General features: G+C 41.7%; 1 protein-coding gene across 2 annotated transcripts in view; it reads left to right on the plus strand.

Moving 5' to 3' along the window:
- EDEM3 (ER degradation enhancer, mannosidase alpha-like 3) overlaps nt 1-2,139 on the plus strand; it is a 96,997-nt gene that overhangs the window by 43,076 nt on the left and 51,782 nt on the right. For both annotated transcript variants that reach the window (XM_006872524.1, XM_006872525.1), the window contains exon 6: nt 251-404. In XM_006872524.1, the coding sequence (XP_006872586.1) occupies nt 251-404 (154 nt within the window). The remainder of the gene's footprint in view (nt 1-250; nt 405-2,139) is intronic.

Consider the following 2,139-nt stretch of genomic DNA (forward strand, 5'->3'; position numbering starts at 1 on the left):
GTTTCGTTCTGCTGTGCACAAGGTTGCTATGAGTTGGTATTGACTCGATGGCACCTAACAACAACTATGGCTAGAAAGGTCACATTAAGTAGTTCATTGCACTGCATCATAATAATGGGTTTTGTAAAGAATTATATTTTTTGTCTGTAATGTGTGCTAAATTATTGATAACAAAATACTTGTATCCTTATAGGTGGTGACTTTTAAGTGTTTTTAAGATGTGAATAATGCTCCGTGTCTACAATTGTAGGGGTCTGTTGGGTGGACACTCTCTGGCAATCATGCTGAAAGAAAAAGGCGAGTACATGCAATGGTACAATGATGAGCTTCTTCAAATGGCCAAGCAGTTGGGTTACAAGCTTTTACCAGCTTTCAATACTACCAGTGGCCTTCCTTATCCGAGAGTAAGTAATTCTGAAAAAATAGGACAATCTTTATATACTTGTGTTGTTGTGTTAAAAAAGTGAACTTTTATGGTCAGAACCACTGATCTTCAACTGTTTCTGACTGAAAACACCAAAACGATTCAAAGCTATATGACAAAATTATATTGACAGTTCAACTTATTTACATATAATTGATGTGAGAATTTCGATTAGGTTAAGGTTTTTAAGTGTAACTGTGTAACAGGTTAGGTTATGCTTGTAGTGTAGTGAATTATCTAGTGTCTCTTCTATCCATGGTCTGTGGTGTTGGTGGTGGCGGTGGTGTGCCGTGGAGTCGGTTCCGACTCATAGTGACCCCATATAGGGTTTCTGAGGCTATAAATCTTTACAGAAGCAGAAAGCCTCATCTTTCTGTTGCGGAACGACTGATAGTTTCAAACTGCGACCTTGAGGTTAGCAGCCCGACTCAAAACCAGTACGCTACCAGACCTCCTATGGTCTGTAACTCATACCAAAAAAATGTTTCTGCTCTGCTGGAGTTGGGTAAGAAAAGGTGGAAGAAGATGCTGATAGGATGGCATGATTCAGCTGTGGATGTTAGCAGAGTTAATTGTAATTATAAAAACTTGAAATTCTAGAATGTATTTAAAATGAGCTATCTCAGAAGTAGGAGTTGGGGATCTTAACTACCATCAAAGACAAGCTAGAAGTAGAGTGTGTCCGTTGGATTTCATGATTCCTGCATATTGAACTCCTCGACCCAGGGACAGAAAGCTGTCTGAAGTTGTAGCAAAGGAGTAGCAGCAGTAGTAGAATCAAGAACCAGAGCCTGAGGCAGAGCAGTGGGCTTTCCAGTCCACAGAGCATGTAAAGCTGAGTAACTTTGGGGCAGGAGGCTTGTTTGTAGAGTGCAGTGCCTCCAGGCATTGAAGTGGGGAACCCCATTTGCTTACCCGTGGAGCTAGAGCCGAGTGTCTTCAGACTGAGACTTATGGTGGAGTGCTATCCTATGGGCATTTATCAGCAGCTGACTGAATCAACAGTGCCCTGAGCATTTTGGACCCCAAATTGTAATCTTTTAACTTCCCTAATAAACCCCATAACTCTGATTATGGTGTTTGAGTTCTGTGTGGACATTGCAACAAATTATCAAACTCAGTAGAGAAGTAGAGCCTTCTGAGTGTTATGGAAGGAATGGTTGGTGCCTCATATTTTTTGCAGTGCTACAGAAGGAACAGATGTTAGACAAGAACTTGGGCACAAATTTATGTGTACCGAAGATATAATTGAAGCAGTGAGAATGGATGCCAACTGTCTGAAAGTGATGGTAGAGAACACATGACAGAGAGGAGGAGAAAGCAGAGCCAGTGAAAAGGAGAGTGGTCAGAGACTTGTTATATGCCATCCAGTTGGTACCAACTCAGTTACCCTAGGCACAACAGAATGTCCCGCACCAACCTCACAATTGTTGCTATGGTTGAGCCCATTGCTGCTGCCATTGTGCCAATCCATCTCACTGGGGGTCTTCCTCTTTTTCTCCTATCCTCCACTTTACCGAACATTATGTCCTTCTCCAGTGACTGGTCCCTCCTGATAATATGTCTGAAGTATGAGAGTCTGGCCATCCTGATTTCTAAGGAACATTCTGGCTGTACTTCTTCCAACACAGATTGGTTTGTTCTTTTGGTGGGTGGTCCATGGTACTTTTAATATTCTCATCCAGTCAGAGACTCAGAGGACCATATTATAAATA

The sequence above is a fragment of the Chrysochloris asiatica genome, unplaced genomic scaffold, assembly GCF_000296735.1.
Source record: "Chrysochloris asiatica unplaced genomic scaffold, ChrAsi1.0 scaffold00203, whole genome shotgun sequence".
Classification (NCBI taxonomy): Eukaryota; Metazoa; Chordata; class Mammalia; order Afrosoricida; family Chrysochloridae; genus Chrysochloris; species Chrysochloris asiatica.